General features: G+C 39.4%; 1 protein-coding gene across 2 annotated transcripts; it reads left to right on the forward strand.

Moving 5' to 3' along the window:
• Positions 1 to 1,054: 1,054 nt before the first annotated feature.
• Positions 1,055 to 25,682, forward strand: chrnb1 (cholinergic receptor, nicotinic, beta 1 (muscle)). Of its 2 annotated transcripts, none has more exons than XM_081600067.1 (11): positions 1,055 to 1,600; positions 9,306 to 9,439; positions 11,199 to 11,243; positions 11,577 to 11,686; positions 14,649 to 14,757; positions 14,831 to 14,975; positions 15,226 to 15,411; positions 16,539 to 16,762; positions 20,978 to 21,156; positions 24,777 to 24,924; positions 25,032 to 25,682. In XM_081600067.1, the coding sequence occupies exons 2-11, from the start codon at positions 9,332 to 9,334 to the stop codon at positions 25,176 to 25,178; spliced, it is 1,401 nt and encodes a 466-aa protein (XP_081456193.1). In that variant the 5' UTR covers positions 1,055 to 1,600; positions 9,306 to 9,331; the 3' UTR covers positions 25,179 to 25,682. The 2 variants fall into 2 exon arrangements, with proteins under 2 accessions (XP_081456193.1, XP_008433814.2); XM_008435592.2 differs by lacking the exon at positions 1,055 to 1,600 and adding an exon at positions 3,633 to 3,868.
• The last annotated feature ends 282 nt before the right edge of the window (positions 25,683 to 25,964 follow it).

Here is a 25,964-nt window from a genome sequence, read left to right on the forward strand (position 1 = left end):
AACGCTCTGACTCTGGTCGCTATGGTAACGTTTATATATCCCTTCAAAATAACAGAAGCGCCACAAAAATGAACATTTTACTTTCTTGAAAATTTTAACTCACGATACTGACTAACGGGAGCCCTGACGGTCCCATCTGGGAATGATGAGAGACAATGACACCCGAAGTGTTGCTTATATCCACAGCCTGCTTGGTCTCTACGTGTTAAAGCAGCTTGAAGCTTCATTGCCTCATTAGCAGCCGGTCGCCGCATGTTATGCAGAGCGGGCTTGTAATGTGGGACTCATCTACCGGTCCGGGATAAATCCATTCTCCTGTCTCTTCTTTGGGCCTTTTCCCCTTTGCAAAGAAACTTTCCAAAGACATCTGATCTGTTTCTTACTCATTTTGCTGCTTGTGGGCTCAGTGTTGGCGCGCAAGTAACCAGACTTCCAATGATTCACTTCCTGCTAAAGAGCCCCCTGGTGGTTGAATAAAAAATCCACATATAAACGGTTTATAGTCCGGAAAATACTGTAATGAAAAAAAATCTGAATACTCTCTGGTATTGTTCAGGGGGCCGGACCAAATGTGGAGGCGGGCCGGATCCGGCCCGCGGGCCGTAGTTTGGGGACCCCTGTTTTATATCTACAATCGCTTTAATACGCCGTTGTATTTATGTGCTAATGCATCATGAGCTTACAGAGAATTTAATAATAAAAAAAATTAATTAAAAAAATAAGTTTAAAACATCGGGTTTCATTGATGCTAACTCCCACCTGCAGGTGGCAGTGTTTCTTCTACTACCCTGTCCGTGATTCGTCACACAGAGTGACCTTCTTCATGAAATATAAATATTAATGGAGTGGTGTCACATTTAATTGTTTTAGGATTTATCCTTTGTGATTAATAAAAGACTACGAGCCATTTCTCCCACCAGTGTTAGACTCGAACGTTTGTTTTGGTTGCATTTACCCAGAATGCCCTGCGCTGTAGGCCACTTCCTGCTTTTAGAGCATTCTCCGGTCCGCTTGTTATCCACTTTCAAACCGCAACAAAGTTCACTTCAACCGAGCAGAAACCGATAATTTAAGTGTTGTTTTGGTTCTTTACAATTTATTGCTTTATTTTAGGATTTAATGAACATTTTTACTTCAATAAGAAAGGTCTAAAATTGTGTTTTAGGGTCATGGCTAGCTAATTATTAGTTTTAAGTAACCACAAACTCTGGTTACTTTAACACAATTTTTGGACATTTATCCTAACCCAGTGTGTGGCTACATTATTTAGAAGAAACTGGTTATTTTTTCAGCTATCTTGTTTTATTTTGTCGTCCACCAGACACTAATGTCGGGGGCCGCATTAGCTGACTGTGAAGATCTACGACTCGATTAGCAGCACATCCGGGTCTCAAAGTGCCCTCCATATCTGTGTGTGTATGAAGCCACTGCAACACAAAAAGCAATGCAAATGTGCGATAAGGAACCCCGTTTGGGTGGAGGAGAAACACATTAGGAGGCGAGATAAGTCCTGAAAGCCGCTTTGTCAGTGAAGACCATTTACTTTCCTCCAGGACGGAAAGTGCACCTTGACACGTTTACCTGGATCCGATCCAAACAGGTGAGTGCTTACATTCACAACACTCTTTAAAGCTGAAGGATGTTACTTTACAAGAATATGTGTTTTTACATAATTGTTGGAACTGTCACTGTGTTGTGACAGTTTGGTATAAACAGAGTTTCCAGAAATTGTACACAAGTAAGAGTAAAAATACTTCAACATATTTTTACTCAAGTAAAAGTAAAAAGTAGCTGTCCAATAAATTACTCAAGACTAAAAAGTATTTGATTAAAAGTTTACTCAAGTGCAGAGTAACTGATCAAATGATCAATTATTTAATAATAAAAAATATATAGATGCACCAAAATACAAAGTTAAGTGGTAATTTTGGTATTTTAAGGATAGAAATCCTTAAAATACAATTATTCATAAAAGTAACAAAATCAAGCAAAGTAAAGATTTTCAAATTATTTTTGTTCAATAAAAAACTTAAACTTTTACAAAAACTGCAAGTCTTTGGTGAATATTTGGTTAAAACATGTTTGTTTTTCATTCAGTGGGAAGAAAATCCAGAAATTTTACTCAAGTGTAGAAATACTTTATAATAAAATTACTCAAGTAAAAGTAGAAAGTACAGCTCCAAACCAAAAACAACCAATCAGAGCCAAGAGGTGGATCTCAGCGCTGTCAATCAATCTGCCATTGTCATGAATGCTAATGCCAATTAGCATTCATGACAATACAATGATGATATCCGATGAACAGTTTTTCTGTAAAGGTAAGCTGTTTCTCCTCCTTTAACACATTTGTAAGGGCATGCACAAGATTGATGGACAGCGCTAAGCCCCTCCTCCTGGCTCTGATTGGTTGTTTTTGGTTTTGAGCTGTTCCTGTCTTCGGATGGCAATAGCAGCTCAGGTACTAAGTGGAGAAAATCATTAAAAAAACATTTTTTTTATGAAAGTTTAGCCAAATGCATATCTGCAAACTAAAACTTGTAATTTTGTTAATTAAGCTGAAATAATCAATTGTTGCAGATAAAAAGTGTAATTTGAAGCGTTTTAAGTGAACCATTTGTGATTCTGAGTCGTCTTCTCCCTCCTGACCACAGATGTGCTGAGTGACTCTGGCTGCTAGCTGTTAATAGTTGCCTTCTTTCAAAATTAAATTGGCCGCAGGCCAAATGGCACAGACAGCAGATCGTAAATTAAGTGGATCGGTGAAAGATGAGTGTTGGAGCCAAGTGGCGTGAAAAGATGAGTGTAGGAATGTGTTAAAAGAAGAGAGACGTTTCACTTCACGAGCCATCGAAGAATAAAACCGCATCTGGCGGGTAAATCTGATCAACTGTGTTAGGAAAACAGACAGATTGCTTCTGTGTTCCTGTAGCTAACATTCAGATTTTTATTATTCAATGAATTTTTTCTGGCATTTAGTTGAAATACAAATATTCTATCAGATATATTTCAGTCAAATGCAAATGAACACAGCATTAGTGAGCGAATGGGTGAATGAAGTTGCCATTTTTGGTGATTTCAGTTCTGCAACAAGTTGCTGAAGACGTTTAAATAAAGATTTAGGAACCATCAGATGATGAAGTAATGGGTAGGGAGAAAGTTAACGGGTAGAAAAAGGAGAAATAATTATTTTGGGCTCAATTGAACTCATTTTATTAGGACAGGATTTTGTCACTTTCTTTCAAAAATCTTCAAAAATGCTTCCTGACTTTAATAAATTGATCAACCTGGATCTGTTTATTATAAAAACATAATTATAAAAAGTGAAATGCATAATAAATGACATAATTCTACCCTAATTACAAATAAAAACATTTTCATATGGATCCACCAGGGCCACAGAAAAATCATCCCAAGAGCCACAAATGGCCCCGGCGCCACACTTTGGACACCCCTCAGTCAGACCAAAGGCAGAAATGTCCCTCAGGTTGGTGAAGGTTGCTGGATTCACTAATTTCCCAGTGGAAATCAGAGGCTGGTCCCTGGTTTGATCATCGTACTGTTATGTCTTTGCATTGTCAGGCGGTTTTGGTCCAGCATGCCTGACCCACATAGGCTGGGAGCCCCTCCCTCCTCTGGGTAATCGGACACGAACAGTTGTCCAGACGGGCCTGACTGACAGACAACAACAGCTCAAACCGGCCAAACCAAACTCTGCGTTAAAACACTTCCCTCTGCCAGATCAGAAGAGAGAAAATCTAAATCTAAGGAGTTGGATTAACCGGTTTGAAGGTTCAAAGGTCCACCATGGAAAACCTGCTGAGCAAGTGGCTGCTAGCATGTTGCTTATTCAGCCTGAACGCGATAGGAGGTAAGACGCATCACAAAAAGATCTGGAGCTGCGGTCAAGATGTAATTCATATAGAGATCAAAGAGTACGGAGTAATATTGTTGCTCTACTGTAGTTGATGTCACAGAAAAAACTAAAATACCCAACATATTCTGATTTAAAAACATCCAAAAGATTTATTTGATCTTCGTTCACAAACTTCTTCTCACCTTCAAAATAAAAGCAGCATCAACTTCTGACAACCAACAGCAGAAGAATATAAACAACGATAATAAACCACAACTTTGCCTGAAACTCTACTGAAAATTTTAAATGGTAACACTGTTTTAACTTTAGGGCAAATACTGTCTAAATATCTTTCAGTTTTACTAAACAAACATTTTAGTTTACAAGGCTGTAATGGAGGTGGACTTGCTGCTAACTCAGACATGCTAACGTGTTCATTTGTTTAGCTAGGTGCACAAAAATGATGGCAGGTTGACTAGAGCTGTGTCTTGATTACAAATGTCCTGAAAACCTTGTCTACATGTTGAAAAAACACAATTTCTTAATTATTTCTATTAAATCAATATATTTAGAGTCACATGTGAATAAGTTTGAATAAGTTATTGAAAATATCCACTAACTACTTCCTGCTGTCGTTTTCTTGGTGGTTTCCATCAGTAGTAACATCCAAGTGTTGATCATGTGACTCGTGGTTTAAAAAAAAATTTCTGTGGCAGTTTGATGAAATAATCCAATATTTTATATCCCCCTCCACCCCAAAAAAACATGTCATCCTGGCACCTGAACATTTTATCAAAAAAGGATTTTTTTTTTTCATTTACCAGTTTTATTTTCAACATGTGCAATTATATGCTCAATGGAAATATATGGAGCTAAATTGGAGCCATAAAGTTTTTTCAAAAGAAACAAAAATTGGAGACCAACAGGACTCGCTATGAACCCTAGAGGTCAAACCCTAGAAGCCAGCCTGGAGACCAACAGGACTCGCTATGAACCCTAGAGGTCAGCCTGGAGACCAACAGGACTCACTATGAACCCTAGAGGTCAAACCCTAGAAGCCAGCCTGGAGACCAACAGGACTCACTATGAACCCTAGAGGTCAAACCCTAGAAGCCAGCCTGGAGACCAACAGGACTCACTATGAACCCTAGAGGTCAGCCTGGAGACCAACAGAACTCGCTATGAACCCTAGAGGTCAAACCCTAGAAGCCAGCCTGGAGACCAACAGGACTCGCTATGAACCCTAGAGGTCAGCCTGGAGACCAACAGGACTCACTATGAACCCTAGAGGTCAGCCTGGAGACCAACAGAACTCGCTATGAACCCTAGAGGTCAAACCCTAGAAGCCAGCCTGGAGACCAACAGGACTCGCTATGAACCCTAGAGGTCAGCCTGGAGACCAACAGGACTCACTATGAACCCTAGAGGTCAAACCCTAGAAGCCAGCCTGGAGACCAACAGGACTCACTATGAACCCTAGAGGTCAGCCTGGAGACCAACAGGACTCGCTATGAACCCTAGAGGTCAAACCCTAGAAGCCAGCCTGGAGACCAACAGGACTCGCTATGAACCCTAGAGGTCAAACCCTAGAAGCCAGCCTGGAGACCAACAGGACTCACTATGAACCCTAGAGGTCAGCCTGGAGACCAACAGGACTCGCTATGAACCCTAGAGGTCAAACCCTAGAAGCCAGCCTGGAGACCAACAGGACTCACTATGAACCCTAGAGGTCAGCCTGGAGACCAACAGGACTCGCTATGAACCCTAGAGGTCAAACCCTAGAAGCCAGCCTGGAGACCAACAGGACTCGCTATGAACCCTAGAGGTCAGCCCTCCGAGAAGCGACCCTAGGGTTTGGGTTAGCCTAACCCCTTCACTGCCAAATGCACATAAGCTCTATTCCCACTTTGAGCATCCTAACACCTCCCTCAGCACCACCTCCTGGTGACACGCCTCTCTGTGTGACCACAGCAGATGTGAGGAAATCAACCCTGTAAGGCTGCTGACTCCAACAATATCCCAGGGCGGGTTCTGAGGGACTGTGCACATCAACTGCCTGAGACATTTTCAACACCTCACTGTTACTGGCACCTGTCCTTTCCACTTCATTTTATTTATCTGGTCATTTTACCTGGACATGGTAAAGTTAACGAACATATTGAGCCACCTGCTTAAACAGAGGACGGTAGAGTACCCAAAAAATGTTCTCAAGTAAGAGTAGCGTTACTTCGACATACTTTTACTCAAATGACAGTAAAATATATTTGGTATAATGTCTACTAAAGTACTGAGTAATAAAATCAGTTTCTTTCGATATAAAACTTTAATAAACAACCAAATATTTTTTTTTATATCAAATATTCACCAGACACAGACAGGAATTGTTAATGTATAATAATAATAATAACTAATAATAATAATAATAAATGTATTCCTTTATTTGTACATAATTATGAAAATATACAGTTTTGATCACTGACCAGCAGGATCACCTTAGTTTTAGCTGGGGCGTGGGGGCACGAAGGGGGAGGTCACTGTACCTCTGATGTCCGGAGGGGGAGCAGATAATGGCCCATCAATGAGTTCTCAGTCCACACTGAGGACTGTGACTCCCCAGTGTCTCAGTCCACACTGAGGACTGTGACTCCCCAGTGTCTCAGTCCACACTGAGGACTGTGACTCCCCAGTGTCTCAGTCCACACTGAAGACTGTGACTCCCCAGTGTCTCAGTCCACACTGAGGACTGTGACTCCCCAGTGTCTCAGTCCACACTGAGGACTGTGACTCCCCAGTGTCTCAGTCCACACTGAGGACTGTGACTCCCCAGTGTCTCAGTCCACACTGAAGACTGTGACTCCCCAGTGTCTCAGTCCACACTGAAGACTGTGACTCCCCAGTGTCTCAGTCCACACTGAGGACTGTGACTCCCCAGTGTCTCAGTCCACACTGAAGACTGTGACTCCCCAGTGTCTCAGTCCACACTGAGGACTGTGACTCCCCAGTGTCTCAGTCCACACTGAAGACTGTGACTCCCCAGTGTCTCAGTCCACACTGAGGACTGTGACTCCCCAGTGTCTCAGTCCACACTGAGGACTGTGACTCCCCAGTGTCTCAGTCCACACTGAAGACTGTGACTCCCCAGTGTCTCAGTCCACACTGAAGACTGTGACTCCCCAGTGTCTCAGTCCACACTGAAGACTGTGACTCCCCAGTGTCTCAGTCCACACTGAAGACTGTGACTCCCCAGTGTCTCAGTCCACACTGAGGACTGTGACTCCCCAGTGTCTCAGTCCACACTGAAGACTGTGACTCCCCAGTGTCTCAGTCCACACTGAAGACTGTGACTCCCCAGTGTCTCAGTCCACACTGAGGACTGTGACTCCCCAGTGTCTCAGTCCACACTGAGGACTGTGACTCCCCAGTGTCTCAGTCCACACTGAGGACTGTGACTCCCCAGTGTCTCAGTCCACACTGAGGACTGTGACTCCCCAGTGTCTCAGTCCACACTGAGGAGTGACGGTGATTGTCCAGGTGTGCCATTTGGAGACTCCGGATGGCACACTTTGATAACACCTGTACATCCTCATAAATAAATGTCCAAAATGACATTTTTTGTGCTATTTTGATCATTCTTGAAATCCATGAGCAGAATACTTTATTCAACAGATTTATTGTATTTTCCAGTCCGTACCTTCAACACTCAATTTGTATTCACAAGAAATAAAAATGAAAAATTTTGTTGAAGCAAAATTGTTCAGTTTTTTTGTGTTTCAAACGTAATAGCTACAAACTACTTACAGTTAGAGTATTTTTGACTGCAAAAATGGAAAATTTAGCTTGTCTTCTTCATAAAGAGACCAAGCTGTTGCATGAACTCCAAATTGTTCAAGAACAGCAGCTGATTTAATTTGGGTACGCCTTTTCAGCCGTGTTTGGTGATTTTGGTCCTGCCAGTAAGGGGTTAGACAAAATTAAAAAAAAATTAAATTTAAACTGAAAAAAGTTAAATTAAAATAAAAACTCTGAAAATTTTAAACTGAAAAATGTTTTGAAATTCTGTTATTTGTATCATTATACCATCAATTACGAACAGAGAGACCGTACTGATGTAATTTCCATCTGAGGGCCTTTCTTTGCAGAAATCAATGATTTTCTTGACTTCAGCTGATTTATTGATGGACCGCCGACGAAACGGAGTAAAACTCTTCTGACAGTGATGATTAAATCAAACCAGTTTTTCCCAGTTTTTAAATGATGCTCATCGCCTTTTTCAGTTTAAAGAGCTGCAAAGAAGTGAAACAGACTTTATGTGTATCCTCGCTAAAGTAACCACAGCTTGTTTTCTGTTTTACAACCAGAGTTCTGGTTGTTGTTTTGCATCCCGTCTTGGTATTTCTGCGTTAAGCAGCCAGTCAGAACCTCCTCCTGTCTCTGAGCAGCATCGCCTCCCTGAGCCTCGCTAATAGCGGCGCCTCGCTGGGTGATTGTTGTCATTTATTCCTGTCAGGTCAGATTGTGCCGGAGCCACAGCGAAGCCAAACGTGATGGATGCCACGTCACCGGTGCCACTGATTATAAATGCCCCTAACCTTCCAACACCAAGGAGGAAATGGGGGCGACTTGTGTGCAGAAATTCAGTTTAAAGGGAAGAAATGTGGCTTTAATAGCGCAGCGCTGAAGTCGTCAAAGAGCCTTCTCTCTAAAATAGCGGCACAGGATTTAAAACCAAGTTATCAACTGTTTAGAGATTTTAAAAATCTGACTTCTTTGTTTGAGTTTTGGAAGGAGTTCCTTATTAGTTAATTTAGTTAAATATTCAAAGATTTTGCATCAATTGACAGTTAAGTTGGGTTATTTTAATTTCTCTTAAAGCTACAGTACGCAACTTTTATAAAAAAAAAAGTATATGTTTACATATTTGTTGAAACTGTCACTATGTTGTTACAGATAATCTGAAGAAAACTGGCTTCTCTGCCTTTTCCCAGTGCTAATTAGAAACAACCAATCAGAGTCAGGAGGCGGGGCTTGGCGCTCTCAATCATTATTTTGCCATCTTCTTTGTTACAGCTTGTTGGGAATGCTACGGCTAGTTAGCATAGCCACATTCGATGGCAGTTAAGCAGTTTTTCTGTAATGTTATATTGTTTCTCCACTGTTTCCACATTTAGCAGCATGATTGACAGCGCTAAGACCCGCCTCCTGGCTCTGATTGGCTGTTTTTGGTTGGGTGTGGTTCATTTCTTCAGGGAAGAGGTGGAGGAGACTGATCTTTTCACAGATTGTCAGCATGGTGACAGTTTAAAAAATATGTAAAACAAATAAAACATTTTTCTAAAAGTTACATACTGTAGTTTTAAAAATGTCTTTTTTCCCGGTAACCGTAGATTCTTTGATCTCTGTTTTTCTTCCACGTTCTCTTCCCATGATGTTTTCTGCTCTTTGTGTCGTTGAGGCGCTGTGGAGGCAGAGCAGGCCTTGATGAAGAAAGTCTTCACTAACTACAACCTGAAGGTCCGGCCGGCTCGCACCCCCGAAGAGAGGGTGGTGGTGCGCGTCGGGATGGTCCTCTCCTCCTTCGTTGGGCTGGTGAGCAAATATTTTACCTTTTCTTTCCTGTTGATGTGCAGACTATGTGGCTACATCACTCTCCTCGGTCTTGGCTGCTTTTAGAAGCTCTTGAGAAACAAATGGAAGAATAAAAACATACAAAATATAAATTTTACACAACAGGTCCCCTTTAAATTGAGCGTGTTGTGGGTTTTGGTAACTAAAGCTTCATAACATCGATGTTAGACGTCAGGATACGGAGCAGCTGGAGCCCCTGGTGCCTCCAGTGAAGGTCAGCCTGCTTCCTTAAAGGAACAGGACTCTTTTGGCTCTGAAGGGACGCTGTGCTGGAAACGAGGCGCTTGTTTGTCCACGGGTGATCAGCTGGAGGTGAACCGTTACAGGAAGTGTCAGTAATGGCAGAAATGCGTTTCAGAGCCCCGCTCTGCTCTGATGTCGCTCCAGCTGCCTTGCTAACATTCCTGTTTGTGTTTTAAATAGCAGACAGAAGAACGGAAATCATTTCAGCTTCAGCTTACTCTTCCAAAAATAGTTTTAAAGCCATCAATATTATGATGTTTTGGATATTTATTGTGCTTATCTGACAACAACAAGCATGTTTTGCTTTGCAAGCAGAACCTTTTCGGCTGCATTCAATCACATTTTATTTATTTTTAACTCAGATTTTGGTTGGATCCGTTGCAGGTTTTTACTTGTTTTACATCTTTCTACGTTTATATAATGGATTAATTTAGTTCATATGCACATAAGTGACTTTCTCCATTTATTTTCATATTGCAACCAAAAACTTTAATTTATTTTAGGGGGTTTTGGTGTGATTGATCAACATATATACGGAGAGTCAATCATGCCACATTCCAATAAATAAATAACTTTTAAAATAATTAAATGTGTAAATGCAGAAACCATTTATTCAAATATAGAATTAATTATGTGTGCCTCGATTAAATATATTGATTTCATTTTAAAAACTACATATTATTTCATGTTCCTGTGCTGACAACTTTCAAACTTATTGGGCGGGATTACGGGAGACCCTGACGTCTGATTGGCTGCTTCAGACAACAAGTCGAGTCAACTTCCTGCTAAGTTTGTTATGACTGAGGTCAATATTTTTTTATAGAAGCTGCCATAATTTCACCGAATGTTGAACTCAAAACAGAAGACATTGGCAAACAGTTTTTTTTAATTGAAACACCTTGGTTTTTGTCTTAAAGGTGCAGTACGTAACTTTTATATAAAACATACTTTTTGCATGTTTGTAAAGACTGTCGCCATGTTGTGACAGTATAATAAGAGACAGATAATCTGTGAAATTATCACTCTCCTTCCTCCATCTATTACTGTTTGAAAACACCAAACCAACCAATCAGAGCCAGGAGGCGTGTCTTAGCGCTGTCAATCATCCTCATGTACTCACTGCTAAATGTGCTAATAGCGGAGAAACAACTTATCGTTACAGGAAAACTGTTTATCTGCTGTCATTTGTAGCTATGCTAACTAGCCTTAGCATTCAACGGGCTACGCTAGCTGCAGCGTATTAAAGATTGCGAACAGCATTGTGATTGACAGAGCTAAGCCCCGCCTCTTTGCTCTGATTGTTTCTAGATATCACTGGGGACTCAATTCTTTTTCTTTTTTTCTTTCACAGATTCTCTCTCATTCCAAACTGTCATGACAAAATGACATGAAAAAATTTTGTTATAAAAGTCTCATACTTGACAGAGAATCTCAAATATTTCAGATTATTAACGCCTTGTCTCATATTTCCTTTCAGAATATGAAAAATGAGGAAATGAGCACCATTGTTGTCATGAATCTGGTAAGTTTAATGCAGTTCAGTTCTGTTCGTTGGTCCACAACCGCTCGGTAGTTTCTGGTTCTGATCACATTTTACGGTCGTTTCCATATTCAGAACAGAACAGTTGGAGTTCACTAGGCAGAATTAAAGCGTATGCAAATACTGTTATTTTCATGCAAATGCAAGGAAAATCCCCCCTGAGGACTCAAATTAAAGTGGCGGAAAAACGAGAAGAGGGAGAAAAAGTGATGAGATGACAAAACGCTTCACGTTTGTACTGAACGGGAAAAGTTTCTTCCTGCTGTTTTTTTGTTGTTGTTTTTCTAAAAATCTACAAATTTTCTGTTCCTACAGGAATGGACGGATTACCGGCTCACCTGGAAACCCAAGGAGCACGATGGTGTTGAGGTGCTGCGCGTCCCGTCTGGGAAGGTGTGGCTTCCTGACATCGTTCTCATCAATAAGTAAGTAAATCAACTTTATATTTGTACTTTGATAAGATGGATATGATGATCTTTACAACTTTTTCTTTTCAATTCTCTTCTGACGTAATAAATTCATTTATTATAATAACTTTTACATCAGAGGAATAAAATGAGCTCAAAGTTGCCAAGCGTTGCCTAGCAGCGATGATGTCACAACAGGAACACCAAATATGGGCATTAATGAAGAACCAAAAGCACAATCCCCAAAAATCAAAGAGATAAAAAGTATCCAGCTCAAATCTGAGTTTATAAGGTGAAGATGGAAATGGTGAAATGTCCAATTAGAAGGAGAAAATCAGGTGAAATGTCAAGGAGCAGCAGTTTGGAGACCTAGCTAACCAGCACCGTACCCAGAGATTTAAAGGCTTCCCGTAGAGAGCCCATGACAAATGTGAACAAAACCGTTCATGAAGATAAAACAGTGTCAGATAGAACTGAACGATATTTAAAAATCCTCTAAAGGCAACAATACAGACATCAGTAGGAACAGATGCTTATTTTCTTCTTCTTCTCTTTCTGATCTGTGACCTTTAGCCTTTTGGGAAACGTTACTAGTGTCCATTGTGAATCAAACCTTAAAATAAAATAAAATCAAGCAAATAAAGTAGCTCATTATTTTTGTACATCCAAAACTTGAAAGGGATTTCTACGACAATGTATTAGGGTCATAGTAGATAGACAAAAATTAATAAATTTCCTCCAATAATTCCTAAATTTTGTGACTAATCTCAGAAATTTGACATTTGAAAGTCTTGATTTAATTTTTTTCCCTTTTTAAGAAAATTTCTAACATTAATCTAAAAATGTTATTTTTTAAATAACACAATATATATATATCTATTGTGTTATTTTTTAAATAACACAATATATATATCTATATATATATAGATATATATAGAGAGATATATATATAATATTCGGGCATTGTAGTAGATTTTGCATGTTTGCAGTATTAAAATGAAGACATCTGGTTTCCAGTTTCTTTTGGGCTCGATTGAATAATTTTATTTTTAGTAATAACAGGATTTGGATCAAATTCTTTCAAAACGCTCGCCGTGCTCAGCCAAGTTTAGGAAGAATAAAAGCTGTTTTCAGTGCAACAAAGTTGGCTTTTTGGTGAAATCTCTGGATAAACTTGGTTACAAAAACAAATACATTTTGTTGCACTTTACATCTTCCTGTGTAAGAAAATTGTGTTGGTAATATATTTTTTAACCTGATTACAAATTAAAAGCCTCCATCTACATCTAAATGCCAAATTTGTAACAATTTTGAATTGCAGTTGGGTCCCGCACAAAATCAGCCCAAGGGCCACAAATGGCCCGTGGGCCTCACTTTGAAGACCAGTGCATTACAGCATTCATTCAGTGAATAAAACTGCATGGGAATGCATCAAATTAGAGACTCAAAGAGCAGAAAGAGGAGGCTTTATGCTCCCCGTACCCCCCCCACATGTGTATGCCCCCATTAACACCACTGTAACTGTCCCCACTGCTCCATTTATCAGCACTTTATAGGCAATTAAGCAGCGCGGCTCTCTAATAACTGGGCTGATGGCGCCGTTCAGCAACTTCAGCACACGAGGCCTTCATTTGGAACATCAACACAAATATCTGCATCAACACAAGCCTCTGTGAGCTTCCCAATATGGCTGATCAATACTGCTCATTTCAACAGCGCCGTCACAGATAGTAGGGTTTTATTTGGGCTAACATAAAGTCTGCTCAATTACCTGCATCATAAAAGCCTAAAACTGTGTACTGTGAGAAGGTTAAATCAGTCTCTAATTAACTTGATGTCTCTGTTTATCTGCCAGGGAAGCTTTGTGTACATGATCCAACGCTGGCAGGCCTAACTGCTTAGCTAATGTTTGGTCTTTACTGCTTATGCCACATAAAATGTTGTGAGCTTGGGTCAGAATGAGGCTACAGCCAACAGGAAACTCAGAAAAAAATTTGTAAAAAAGAAACAGACATCTTCTCTAACCATGTTGGTGAAGCTACATTTTATGGAGGAATATCTACATATACATGATGAATAAATTGGTGAAAACAAAGAACTAATGTGGCTATTTATTTAATAATCCATTTTTTATTATCTTGTTTTTACATTTCAGCAGAGTAGCTGAATCAGAAAAATATTTCTTGTGTGAGTCAAGGTTATAGCTACACAAAGTCATACTAACTGGTATTCAGATCCAAGCTAAAGCTAATCAAAATTACTGAGAGTTGAAGAAACACTGAAAAAGAGCGAGAATAAAACATACTCAGTTCATTTTTAATAGCTGCTTTGATTAAACTTAAACACTTAACCAGAATTAAGCTCAGACTGAAGCTAACAGCGTCCCAGAGAGAAGCTAATATCTAATTTAAAAATGATAACAGCTTATCAAAATTAATCTAACAGCTACATGAAGTTAAGTTAAAAGCAACAAAAAGTCATGCCAGTCATAGAAAGGAGTAACAGAAACTAAGCTAACAGCTAGCCAGAGCTAAGCTAACTAGTGCTCAGAGTGAAGCGAACAGTATTTTGTAATAAAGCTAACAGCTAATTAAAGAAATGCTAAAAGCTAGTCAGAGTTAATCTAAAAGCAACAAACAGTCGTGCTAGTCACAAAAAGGGGTAAAAGGGACTAAGCTAACAGCTAGCCGGATTTAAGCTAGCCAGTGTGCAGACTGATGCTAACAGCTAATTAAATAAATGCTAACAGCTAATCAAAGGTAATCTCACATCCACATAAAGTTAAGATAAAAGCAACAATCTGTCATACTCGTCATTAGTAACAGGAACTAAGCTAACAGCTAGCCAGAGCTAAGCTAACCACTTTTCTGAACCTTCAAAGTTGGTTCACAATTGCAAATCACTTAGACTAAAAGCATCAAATAAAGGTAAAAATAAGCTATAAAAGCGGTAAATGTTTTCTTCGTGTCTCTGTTTGCAGTAACGACGGCGTGTTCGACGTTGCCCTTCAGGTCCACGTTCAGGTTTACAGTAACGGCAGGGTAACATGGACGCCTCCCGCTCTCTACTGCAGCTCCTGTGGAGTCAAGGTGGGCAGACATTTTTTTTCTCTTCCTGTTGTTTTCCCTTACACTCGTGTGCTTGTTTGTTTTTTTTCTCCAGGTTACATATTTCCCGTTCGACTGGCAGAACTGCTCCATGCAGTTTCGCTCCTACACGTACGATTCGACGGAGATTGACCTGCAGTACGCGAGAGACTCGAAAGGCAAGGAGATCAAGGAGATCCAGTTGGATGGAGGCTTCAGTGGTGAGCTTCAAAATGTTCCTCCATGTTATAAGTGATTTAACCTGTCAATAGAACTAGTATTTTTCATCAAAAGTAATGAATTATTGACTTAAAACCAGCTCTTGGTGAAAATGTCAGTTAGTTTCATCTTATTTCAACTGTAGTAGTAACTAGATCAAAAATACTTGGTAATATTTTGTATTTTTGCAGTGTATTGGAGATTACCAAGGTGTCTGTGAATTAAAATGTTCCTGTTTTAATGTTTCTTGAGAGAGCAGCGAGTGGTACATCAGACACAAGCCGAGCAGGAAGAACATGAACGACGACACGTACGAGGAAATGACGTTCTACCTGATCATAGAGAGAAAACCTCTCTACTACATCATCAACATCATCATTCCCTGCATCCTCATCACAATCATCGCCATTTTCAACTTCTACCTGCCTCCCGATGCAGGTTAACACTTTTCACTCTCGCATACTTTGGAATATAGAGGAATTCATGGTCAACTCAATGATTACAAGTGGTGGCAAATTGGTTTTCACCAAACATGACCCAACATCTCTACATAAGGAGTTTTCACACCTAGTAGTCCAGTAGATTTGGTTTGATTGGGGACCAAAATTGTAACAAACATTTGGTTTAAGTGATGCTAACTCCCACCTGCAGCCTAACTTGATGTCTAGGTCACACCTTTTGCACACCTTGCAATACAGCTAATTTGGAAAAATATTTTAAAAATTCAAGAAATATTTCCCCTACTATGAAACAAAACAACTTGGGTATAAAGTGAACTCTAACAGTTTCATGGTGTTTTGACACTTGATAGTCCGTTAGATGCAGTTCGCTTATGGAACAAAGTTGTAACATTTGTCACATTTTCTGCTGCTGAGGTTTGTTTTCTCACTGCTTTGTGTCAAATGAACCAAACTAATTCAAGAACCTGTTCCCCTCCTCGCCTGTGGTGGCGCTACTAAAGAAAACGGTGTGAAAACCTCTGAAGAAGACACTGAGGGCAACTTCCTTCTTCATGAAATGCAAATAAAAATAAAGTACCGTCAGATTTTAGCTATTGTAGGATTTCTCTTTTGTCTTTGTTAAAACACTGTATGTCATTTCTCCCACGAAGAGCCCTAGGCTAGCATGTTTGTTTTGGCTGTATTTACCCAGAATACCCTGTGTTGTAGTCCACTTCCTGCTTTTGGAGCAGACGCCAGTCCACTTGGTGTTCACATATGCATTAGAACTGCACCAAAGTTCACTTTAACCAAACAGAGACCAAGGTTTGTAGATGGACCAGAGTTGGATTCACCAGACTTTCTAGGTAAACAAACTGGAGTTTGAATAAAGCGGACCAATCAAAGCAAGTCTTCTGTCCAATGGACACTAATTCAGAAAGACAGACTTCAAATTGGTTGGTTATGACTCTTACCAAACTGATGAAACAACTGAAGCTCCTGCTTTTATAGACCTACTAATGGTCATCATGAATCAAACACCAACTTAATTTTTCACACACAGCTTTTCTTTTACTGATTCTGGGATTGATCCAACTGATGCTCAACTGTTTCCGTCTCTGCCAGGAGAGAAGATGGGTCTGTCCATCAACGTGCTGCTGACCCTGACTGTGTTCCTGCTGCTGCTGGCCGATAAGATCCCAGAGACCTCGCTGGGCGTCCCCATCATCGTCAACTACATCATGTTCACCATGATCCTGGTCACCTGCTCCGTCATCCTGAGCGTGGTCGTCCTCAACCTGCACCACCGCTCGCCCAACACCCACATGATGCCCATGTGGGTGCGCAAGGTCAGCTTTGCAGACGCAAAAGCATCAAACCAAACTGGGGATTTAGAAACTGTCACAATCTGGACACAAACAGCTGACAGTCTGTTAGACTCGTTTCAATTGGGGATTGAAATTGCAACATTTTTTACATTTTCAGCTGCTGTGTTTCGCTTTCTCACTCCATTATGTCAAATGAACTAAACTCTTTGAAAACTTGTTCCCCTCCTCGCCTGTGGGGGCGCTACATCAATAACTACTGAAAGAAATGTTACAAAAACCTCTGAAGAAGACACTGACAGCAACTTCGTTCTTCACAAAATCTATGCAAAAATGGACCGGCGTCAGATTCTTTTCTGTTTTTGGCAAAAGAGCATAAGCTATTTCTTCATCTAGTGCTGGACTACAGCGTTTGTTTTAGTTGTATTTACCCAGAATGCCCTGCATTGTAGTCCACTTCCTGCTTTCTGGTTCGCTTGGCATTCAAATTTGCATTAAAACCGCACCAGGGATCACTTTAACTGACCAGCGTCTACTTTATTGGTCCGCATTGGAGTTTGATTGTGCAATCACACCTTGCCGTACAAATGTACCCTTAGTTTGTATTCACACCAGGCCTGTTTAGTCCACTTTAGTCAAACTACAGTTCATTTGCCTAGAAAGTTCGGTTTCTTTATGGAAGAGCAAATGCGCAATCAAACTGGTGAGGACCAAAGAAGTGAAATTGAAACCTAAGTCTTGGTCCGGTTGAAGTGAATTCTGGTGCGGTTCGGATGCATATGTGAACACCAAGCTGACCAGACTCAAAGACAAATGAGAAATCCTACCAGAAATCTGACGCCGATCCATTTTAGCTTACATTTTGTGAAGAAGGAAGTTGCGCTCAGTGTCTCCTTCAGAGGTTTTCATGTCGATTCGTTCAGTGGTTCTTGTTGCAGCGCCCCCCCAGGCGAGGAGGGGAACAGGCTCTTCAATTTATTTGAATCATTTGATGCAGTCCAGTGTGAAAGAGAACCACACCAGCTGAAAATGTAACAAATGTTTCCTTTTTGGTCCAAACCGAGTCTACTGGAGAATCATACCTACCTTAGACATTATTCAGAAGTAATTCTCATAAATTAGGTTAATATAACAAACTGTAACAACTGATTACTTTAACTGAGTTTTAAAGCTTAAACAAGTTAAATGTTATCGACTACAACTTCCTGATCCAGCAGACGGCTTTGGGTTTAATTTAGCATTAATCTGTGTGAGGAGGCAGCGATTGTTGGATTAAGAGTCGCCAATGTAAATGTCATCCTGTACTATTAACCCCCATCAGCTGCTGCTGCCCTCACTGTACATAATGTGAAGCTAATTACGGCTCTTTACGTCGGTCTGTCACGCCTTTCAGGGTACGCTCACCTAAGATTGTACCTCAGTACTTGCATACAGGTGATTTGCACGGCCTAATGGAGCGTAGCTGGAAGAGACGACCTTTATAAGCTCAGCTTGTTCCAGTCCTGCTCTCCAGAAGATCACTGGGTTCATAACGTGATGGAGGAAGTAAACTTCTGCACAACAAAAAGCACATTTATGTCTGTTTGAGGCTTTCTTATAGATAAAAGTCCCAGTTTTTACCATTAAAGTAAATATTTATATTTACTGCATATAAAATTATTTTTCTCACTTTCTGACATAAATCAGGCTAAAAGTTTCTTGTTTTAAACCCAAAATATTTCTATTTGCTAAATCCAAGAATATTGAGAAAGAGATTTATTATTATTATTTTCTTCAAAGTCACTATGATTACTGAACCTTTAAACAATTTAGGAGAACCTAAAGTTTTAAAGTTTATTTTTATATCTTCTTAAATTGAGAAACTTTCCCATTAAAACAAGAAACCTGATTTTAACACGTTTCTTTTCTCGTTTCAACAGAAAACTTTGTTATAATTAATTATTTTAACTTGGCTAATACTTTAACATTTTCACATATTGCTCTTTTCTTAGTCCCTCCTGATTTTTTTTAAAAATTAGTTTTACAATCAAAATTAGAGATTAAAAAAATATATTTTTGTTTTTAGAAATATTTCCAAAAAGTCATGATATTTTTGGAAATATTGTGAAATTCCAAAATTATTTAGAATTTTTTTCCAAGTCCTGGCAGTTGAACACTTTCATAGGAAGGGGTTCAACAAGGAAATAAATTTAGCAAATTTGTCATTTTGATTGCAAAAAACAAACAAACAAAAATACTAAAACAATTCCGAAGTTCTGGAGGGACAAAAAAACGAACAAATGTTAAAGCATCAGCTAAGAAGTTAAAGTTTAGACACAAATAGTTCGTCTGATTGGAAAATTATCCAAAAATACCAATAAATTAGTTAGAAAGTAGCTAAAGGACAATAAAGTTAAAGTTATAGAGTCTTTTTCACTTGAAGAGACTCTGACATGTCAAATTAGAAATTATTTTCTCCACCTGGAACAGAAAAGCTGTAATAATACGTAATAATACATTTATAACATCAAGTAGGAAATATTTCTGAATATTTCTATAAGAGTTCTGAATTAACAAAACCTGCCTGATGTTCATCATCAGCTTTATTATGAAAAATTAAAACATTATGACTTTACATTCGTTAATTCATTAAATATAATCTTTAGGTCTGTCACAGTAACAAATAGTTCCAGATGTTATTGCAATAAATTATAATATTGTTGTTTTCAACTAACATAATGGAAATAATGGCAAAATAAAGTTAGAACAGATTCTCAAAAACTTTAGATCCTCGTGAGCTTTTAGCACTGGAACTGGAAGCCATTTTAAATATCCAGAATAAATAAATAAACAGAAACAACAAGTTCATAACAAAGACTCTGTAAACAAAACACCAACTGAAGAGTTTTATTATCCAGTTTTTGGCAGAAACAGAAAAACAACAAATCATGCCAATGGAAATTATTGGGTTTGCTTTAATTTATCATGCGATTAATTGATGTATTGATTATTGTGACAGACCTAATCATGTTACATATTCAGTGCCGGTTGATTTTTGTCATTAAGCCCATGATGAGTTATTTAAAAAGCGTCTTAAAGCTCATCAAACAGAGCAGAAATGAGTCGATTAAAACCTTTATTGTATCGATCAAGGCCAACGTTTGTCCGTATGATGAGCTGTTTTATCGCCCTGCTCGTTCTTTAAAAGGCAGCTACTCCTTCTCCCACATTGATCCACCAAACTGTAAATTTGAATTTAGCAGCAGAAACTTGGGTGTTGCCCAACGCGAGTCCAACTCAAAGTGCCTCTTTGGAAAATCCAGAGGAATTTGTTTTTTCTTCTCCAGAGCAGCATGAATTACAGAGCAGTGGTTTCTAATCGGACTGAACGGACGTGTTGCTGCTAATTTACACAATAAATACGCAAAATAGTAAAAGGCAGTTTGTATAACGAGAGTAAAGAAGGTAGAAGAAATGAGCTTGGAGACCTAACCAACCAGCACCCTGCACAGGGATTTAAAAGCTCAGTCATCTGTAATTCATGAGCCAAATGTGACAAAATTATTTATTAAACTAAAAGCTAGGGCTGTAACTAATGATTATTTAAGAAACTGATTATTCTCACGATTAATCAATTAATTGAATAATATAACGGTTCATCCTGCAGGTTTTTCAGTTAAGACCTTTTATACAATTTTAGATATACATTAAAATATACAAATAAGCAATTCAATTCCATTTTAAAATAAAAAAACTTAACATTGTATCTACATTTAACTTTTTGGAATATAAAACTAAAAAAATATTTGTATTTAACAAAATGTAATGGATTGGTGGCCTTAGTCAGTTGTTGAGTAAAAAGTTGCTAAATGTTTATGGAAAAATAAAAACTTAAAGAAAAAAGGTTAATAAAAAAAAAATTCATTGTGTTGTACTTAATAATTTTAAAATTACAAAAACGTTCATCTGCATCGACTGGAACTGCCGTCAGGGCCACACAAAAGTATTGTAAGGGCCACAAATGGTCCCCGGGCCGCAGTTTGAACACCCCTGGTGTCAGATAATAACACTTGGAATATATTAGTCAACAATTATTGAACTTTAAACAGACTTTTGTGATATCAATACAACAGAAAGTGATATTTAAAAAATAATACAATAGCTTTAGTGCGAAGCATAAATAATCTAGTTGGTAAGAAAAAAGCATTTGTATCATCATAATCTGTCAGATTAACTCTTTGCCCTTCACTCTCCACCCAGATCTTCATCCACCTGCTGCCTCCTTACCTCTACATGATGCGTCCCAAGGTGGAGACGCCGCTTTCCCTTGAGATGATTCCCCGCAGGGAGAAGCAGATGGTGATGACCATCAGCAAAGCCGCCGACGAGTATTTCATCCGCAAGCCGGACTTGTCCATCCTGTTCCCCAAGCCCAACAGGTGAGCATCCTGAGGTGCTACCAAACGGGTTAAGACCAGCTAGATGCTAACGAAACAGCTTGATTTGGAATTAACGCAGGCAAACGTGTGAAATATCTGATTTACAAGGAGCTAGCGGATTCCAGAGGGCGATCACCGATCTCCCAAAATTAAGGAAAACGGCACCAATAGATCAGAGCATCCCTAAAAATATACTTTTTTACATATTTGTTGAAATATGTGGAAAGAGACAGATAATCTGTGACAAATAAATCAAGCTCCTTTGCCTTCTCCCAGTCCTCCCAGCACTAACTAGAAACAACCAATCAAAACCAGGAGGCGGGTCTTAGCGCTGTCAATCACACTCGTGTGTGCGCCTGCTGGCTGTATACTACAGCTTCTCCCCATCATCACAGGTTTTACAGATTCCCTCGGTGTCTAGCATTAGTTTGGAGATCGGTACATGCAGAGGTGGGCAGAGAACCCAAAAGTTACACTCAAATAACAATAAGAGTACTTCAAGTAAAAGTAAAAAGTACTTATTGACATTACTCAATAAGAGTAAAAAAGTATTTGGTAAGAAGTACCGAGTAACTGATCAAATTATCAATCATTTAATATTTTAAAAATTACATCGTCAGACGGACCAAAATATAAAGTTAAGTGGAAATTTTTATATTTTAAAGACCAAAATGACAAAAATTCACAGAAGTAACAAAATCAGACAAAATACATTTTTCCAAATCCATTTCTTTCAATAAAAAACTGATGAAACTTTAACAAAAACAGCAGGCGTGTGTCTGAGTCCGGTGGATTTCTGGTTAAAACATGTTTGTTTTTCATCAATGGGGAGAAGAAATACTTCATAATAAAATTATTCAAGTAGAAGTAAAAATACTAATATTTCTAATAATGATACTGAATGTAACTGAGTAAATGTAAGTAGTTACTCCCAGACTCTCAATCCCTCCTTCACGTTTTTCCCACCAAACTCTCCAAACCGTCCCAGCAGCACGTCTGTCCTCTGTGAGAAGTAAAATATGTCTGGAGGGAAAAGAACAGCCGCTGAAATAATAATGACCCGCACAGATTGACTCTGACACAGGAGAGCAGGAGACGTGTGTCTCAGCCAGAGGAGGGGCGGTTGTGTCAGAACAATCTGATGAGACAGCAGTATCTCCCGCTCGGCCATATTTACACTCACATGCACCTTTCTAATTGGTTTAGTGGATGTCTTGGCACCAGACCTGGCCGGTTTTCCTTAAAATTAATCTCCCGAATAGTAATTTTCTTCTTGCTGATGAGGTGCGACTCTGAGTCATAAAAGACGGAGAGCAGGGAAGGGGTTGAAAGGTCAAGCTGTATCTGCTCTCCATCCTTTCCCGGCTCTCTGTTTCCGTCTACCTGATGGAGCTTCACCTGTCTGAGGTCACAGCCTGCTCACCTGCCGCGCTCAGAGCGCCGTGATGGCAGCTCTGCATCGTAAACCCAGCGGGTCATGAGCAGAATGCCAAGCAGCTGGTCGTTTTCCTCCCACTGCCGCATGCAGCCTCAGAGCAACACTGCCCTCTGGTGGACGGCGTCCGCAGTGGCTTAAAGCTTCTGTTTATTACAGAAAAACAAAAATTATTTTTAAAATGTATCAAAATTATTATTTATTTCATCAAGAAATAATTATAAATGGGAATACTTTGAATTATTATGACAAAGTCTCAGGACCAGGCTAAGAAAAACAAAACAAATGAGAATGAATTCATAATATTTCAAGAATAAATCTAGAAAATGACCAAAATAAAGATGTGAAGTTATGAGAATAAAGTCATAGTATTAAGAGAATGAAGTCATAATAATACAAGAATAAAATCATAATATTTTGAGAATAAATTAATAATATTTCAAGAATAAAGTCAGAAAATTACCAGAACAAAGGTAAAATATTATGAGAATAAAGTCGTTATAACACTAGAATGAAGTCATAATTTTAGCAGAGTAATTTTTAATATAATGGATTTTTTATTTTTTATTTTTTAAGTTTTCAACATCAGAAAATTTCCACTTTGTTTCTTGTAGATATTTTAAATTGACCTAAATACTTCTGAGTTTTTTTGGGGAAAGTTGTACTTACTCTATTTCTTCTTTTATTCACAATTGCCATAATCCTCCATTGTAGATATGCAGTTGTTAACTTCACGTTCAGAACTACAAAAATACTATTTGAAATGTAGTTTTGTTTTCTCTTTGTTGTGTTAAATGTGTATTTCTGTGTCCTTTGTTGGTAAAAATGTGAGTATTTCTGTGAAACCTGGTCACATTTTCTGTCATGATATTCTTTAATATTTTGGTTCAGTTTAGAAGCTGTGGTTGCGTTTTGTGCTTCAGCTCTCAGCCTGGTCTCCCTATTTCCATATAATTTAATGTCACGGCGGGGAAAGAGCGTTTGAATTACCGTGGCTGTGAACATTTCTCAGTGGCAGCTGTGCAAGGCGGCCTCGGAGCGGCTCCTGGCACCGGCCGATGGCTGGTAACTGAGGGAAACATGTAAACACTGAAACATTCACACATTCTCACGTAGAGATTCTGGGCGGTCAGCAGGATCCAAGCAGCGGCTCCCACAGCGGTACCGGCGCTCCTGACCTTCCCTTTATTCCTCTGACTGGCAGAAGAGAGGAAGCCAGACGTATTGCCTGTTTCACAGCTTTATAGATTCTAATTTGCGTTTGGACCTGGACCAGACCTGCAACCCAAAGTTTGTCTGTGCAGTTTGGAAATATAAATGTTACTCTTCGGGATATATTTGTCCCAAATGTATGAAATTTAAAAAATAAATTAAAATGAGCTTGATCATTTCATTCTGATAAATATTTTTTGAAGGGTAATTTTGTTTACAAAGACTTCATAATCTATTTTATCTATTGTTTGTGTGGTTCTTATTTCCATCTTATTTATCGTGTCTTATTTTGGATATCTAAAATATTTTCCAGTTCCAGTGTGAAGTGTACAAAATAACACCCAGCTGGTTTTTGGCAATAATTTAGTTTTTTGGTGTCTGGAATATGAGCCATTTCTCAATGTAATGTCTCAAATCAGCAGGCCTTATGCCGTTACCTAGCAACCCCAGTGAAGCCCAGCCCGTTACCTAGCAACTCCAGTGGAACTCCAGCAGGTTTACCACTGTATGCGCTGTGCAATGGCTGCTGGAAAAGACACGCATTTTGTTCTTGACGTACCATCCAGAAACCACGTGCTGCAGTCTCGCTGGTTGTGCAGGAGGCTCCACTTCTGCTTATCAAAGATGCATGGTTGTACATCTGTTTGCAGCCATTTTCATGTGCTGCAAGCAGCCATGAGCATGACCAAAAGCAGATTGTATGGATTAAAGTGTCAAGAAGCCCTAAAACAACTCAACATCAGCAGAACTGATCAGACTAAAATCTCATTATCTAAGAATTATGTGCAAAATATGTAATGCGAATGTTGTGTACAGGCCATTGACCTTTCCTAACCTGTGCAAGGAAGCATTATGGGTAACCAAACCCTGCAACAGAGTTTCTATTATAAACTCTACATTCATTCGGATGTTCTCTGGATCTCTGACTCGTTTTCATCATCTGTAAAACGCCGTTATGTCCTTTGCTCTGCAGGTTCCAGCCAGAGGGGCTTTGCACCGATTTGAGGAAGTTCATTGACGGCCCGAGCTCCTACCTCACTCTGCCTGACGAGCTCAAGTCGGCCATCGACGCCATCACGTACATCGCTGAGGCTCTGCAAGCTGAGAAAGACTACGAAGCAGTGAGTTTTCCTGTCCTCTGGTTACATCACAAGATCCCTGCAGACTAATCCTAATGTTCTCTGGTTTCCATCTTCTCTGCCTTTCTTAAATCCCTCTCTGTCGACAGCTGAAAGAGGACTGGCAGTTCGTGGCCATGGTGGTGGACCGCATGTTCCTCTGGATCTTCGTCGTCTTCACCACTGTGGGCACACTGGCCATTTTTGCAGACGCCAGTTTCAATCACACACCCACAGATCCCTTCATATTAGCCTGAAACGGTTTGGTGTTCCTTCAGGAAAACGGAGGAGAGCATTCTCCCGCAAGCGTCAACAGGAAAACATAAGCACTGTTGGCGCGAACTTGGTAATCCCTTGGTGTCGGTTATTGCTTGGACTGTAATAACCCGTCTAAATTTAGCATAATCCATAATACGTATTATGCTACGATGTGACTTTGGTGTTTTTAAAGAATTTTAGCTGCAGATATGTCAACATGCTGTTAACACATAAACACCATGAAAAAGCAGCTGCTGTAATAAGCTGGCTAGTTGCCTTTGAGAGAGCGTGGCACATGCCTGGGGATATTTCTGCAGCCAAAAGTAATCCTATTTGTGCTTTAGACACTGGTGTATAGGCTAATCTTGTGTCGGAGTCCAGAACATCACTGTCCTCAGTGTCTCACGAGGACGCCACGTGTCCTTTATGGTACATGCATAGCTGCAACTGTGCTTTTGTTTTTGTCATTTCAATAAAGATCTGAGGGGAGGATATATATCAAAGGCTCCATCTGTTGTCACAATGCTTCAGCACTGTGCATCACCTGCCCATTCAGCTAATATTAGACCAATTAGTAGGTCTAATAATAAGCGGTGGTTACTCCACACCGGGTTTCTCCTGATGTGTTCCTCATGTCTATTAGTTATTGTATCAATTCCCCAAGCAGAAAAACTGAATTTAACAAAGAAAATGTAGAATCTCCACTATTTATTATAAATTGTTCATACAGATTACATCTACAATTTGAAAAGCTGCAGTTCAGTTTTATTGTAGAGCATCTTCAA

The sequence above is a fragment of the Poecilia reticulata genome, chromosome 18 (assembly GCF_904066995.2).
Source record: "Poecilia reticulata chromosome 18, P_reticulata-male-v2, whole genome shotgun sequence".
NCBI classification, from domain to species: Eukaryota; Metazoa; Chordata; class Actinopteri; order Cyprinodontiformes; family Poeciliidae; genus Poecilia; species Poecilia reticulata.